The sequence below is a fragment of the Arachis duranensis genome, unplaced genomic scaffold (genome assembly GCF_000817695.3).
Source record: "Arachis duranensis cultivar V14167 unplaced genomic scaffold, aradu.V14167.gnm2.J7QH unplaced_Scaffold_95825, whole genome shotgun sequence".
NCBI lineage: Eukaryota > Viridiplantae > Streptophyta > Magnoliopsida > Fabales > Fabaceae > Arachis > Arachis duranensis.
Window position 1 is genome coordinate 22,501 of NW_026265240.1, and position 2,636 is coordinate 25,136.

Below are 2,636 nucleotides of genomic sequence, written 5' to 3' on the forward strand. Positions count from 1 at the left end.
CTTCTTTGAAGAAAGTAAAGCAGGAATAGATGGCCTGCCCCTAGCTCAGTAAGCAAGTGCTACAAACCTTTGAAACTTTTGAAACTAGAGTAAAGGTACCCAGGGACAAAAAATGCTAGGTTGTGAGGAAGTGAATCGGTTCTTACCTGACAGTTCCTAGAATTGGACAAAAGGGTTTTGCACGTGAATCAGAAAAGGAAGAATAAGATCTTGTCGCAATTGAATCCGTAACTGCTGCTATGGAGTCTGCAGTGGGAATAAGCGCCTAGAAGAGAGCTTTCGCTGGCTTTTTCTTACTATGCTATGAGGATGGATGTAGATAGAAGTCGTCTCTTGGCCAGGGAATTAGCAGAGCAGCTTCCACTCCTCCCTTCGATAAGCTTCCCTTTTTGGGCACTGGACCTAGTTACCGCTCCATGGGAACATCTATAGATTCCGCTATCGGGAAAGTCAGGCATGGAATCACGCTAAGGTAAGGTTTCTAATCCATCTAGAATAGGATCTACTCTATCTATTTGATTTTCCACTTCTGCCTGGCTGACTGAATAAAGAAATGGAACCATAGCTAAGACTGATCGATGAACCTTCTCTCTCCTTGATCTGTCTAGTTCTATTTTGACTAATCCGAATCTGTGGACTGAGTGAGTAGCTAACTCAAATATTCGATTTTAGGATATAGGAGTCTTCGCACCGAGAAAATCTTTTGTGAATCTCGTTATCTCCACGGTTAAGGGCAGAATCACACCTTGGGGAAGCGCTACGAAAGGGAGCTAGCTAAGGCAGCTACTTGAAGCTATACTCAAAGAAGGCCTACGCTTGACTTGTTCCTCCATTTGATAGTTCCGTTCCAGCTAGCGAGAGCACTACTTCAGGATAGCACTTGTTACAGGATTGACCTCACTTTGCCAAGTTTGAGGCTCTTCTTCTTTTGATTCTTTCTTCTTTCTGTTCGTTCACCTGAGCGAATTCTTTACTTGCTTTCGGTCTGGCCTATTTGCTGTTAGAAGGGAAGCCTGAGCACAGTAGCAGGTAAAGAGAGAGGGATTGCTCGGCAGGGAAGACGGGAGAATATCCAAACCCGAATCACAGACAGGCACTCGACTCTATATACAAGAAAATAGTGAACTAAGGGGATCACAACGGCGAAGGGGGCCAATCGAGGAGACTGGAGGAGCTGGATGCAGCGATTCGGAAGTAGCGAATCGTCTTCTTTTAAGTTTTTCAGGGGAGTGGCTATCAAGCCCTTTATTCGGCTATTCAGAAAATTATGTATAGAAAGTTGACTTCTTTCTTCATTAAGGTCCTCTTCCACTGAGAAACTAAGGTCCACTGAGAGCGAAAGCGATGTGCTCCGATGAAAGCCTTGCGGGTCTAAAGCGGCCCTTTACTCAATGAATAGGAAATATGACCACACACAATAAGAATCCCCGCGATCTGGGGCATGAAGCAGTTGGCTCTCAATGGGAATTCTCCATAGCATGACTAGGCAATCAAATTGATTGAGACAAGCAAGCCGGTTCCCCATGACGAATCAATTGTGTCGGGCGAAAGGCCGGGGCAGGAATGGTGACCCTTTCACTCTTCCTTCCACGGACTGATACATGTACCGAATGCTCATACGGGAAAGTTGACTCCTGGGTCTGGAACGAAGTCTCCGAAAAATCCTTTCTTTCTCGTCCACTCAGGGGGTGCGGACACACCAGCGCGGATTACAGGTGACGGTTACAAGAATGGCGGGGAAGTGAACAGTACCCGACGACATTCAGGGATGGATGTAGACCCATCGGGCAGGGATAATCATTCCGGTCCTGGGGGAGGTGGCGACCATTCTCAAGAACTGAGCGGAAGCCTTATGAGTCACTGAAACGACGGCGGAGGGCCTTGATCTATCAATAGAGGGAGCAAAAAACGGGCTTTGCTCCCCTTTACAATATGAAGAAAGAAATAAGGGTCGAAGTTTAGACCGCTTACAGTAGTTCTACCTATAGAAAAGATCATGAAAGAGGCGATCAGAATGGTACTCGAATCCATTTATGATCCCGAGTTTCCAGACACATCGCACTTCCGCTCGGGTCGAGGCCGCTACTCGGCCCTAAGACGGATCAAAGAAGAGTGGGGAACCTCTCGCTGGTTTTTGGAATTCGACATCAGGAAGTGTTTTCACACCATCGACCGACATCGACTCATCCCAATCTTTAAGGAAGAGATCGACGATCCCAAGTTCTTTGACTCCATTCATAAAGTCTTTTCCGCCGGACGACTCGTAGGAGGTGAGAAGGGCCCTTACTCCGTCCCACACAGTGTACTACTATCGGCCCTACCAGGCAACATCTACCTACACAAGCTCGATCAGGAGATAGGAAGGATCCGACAAAAGTACGAAATTCCGAGAAGAAGATCGGTTCTATTAAGGACAGGTCGTATTGATGACCAAGAAAACTCTGGAGAAGAAGCAAGCTTCAACGCTCCCCAAGACAACAGAGCCATCATTGTGGGGAGGGTCAAGAGCATTCAACGCAAAGCGGCCTTTCATTCCCTTGTTTCGTCGTGGCACACCCCCCCCACAAGCACCCCCCGGCGAAGGGGGGACCAGAAAACGCCTTTCGTTTTCCCCCCTTCGTCGGCCCTTGCCGCCT

At 47.7% G+C, this 2,636-nt stretch overlaps 1 protein-coding gene across 1 annotated transcript; it reads left to right on the forward strand.

The window, feature by feature from the left end:
• Positions 1 to 1,564: 1,564 nt before the first annotated feature.
• Positions 1,565 to 2,632, forward strand: LOC107472415 (uncharacterized; the record flags this gene model as incomplete). The annotated part of the gene is made up of 1 exon (XM_016091946.3): positions 1,565 to 2,632. A coding segment is annotated over exon 1 (636 nt), but the record flags the coding sequence as incomplete, so codon positions are not given.
• Positions 2,633 to 2,636: the final 4 nt, after the last annotated feature.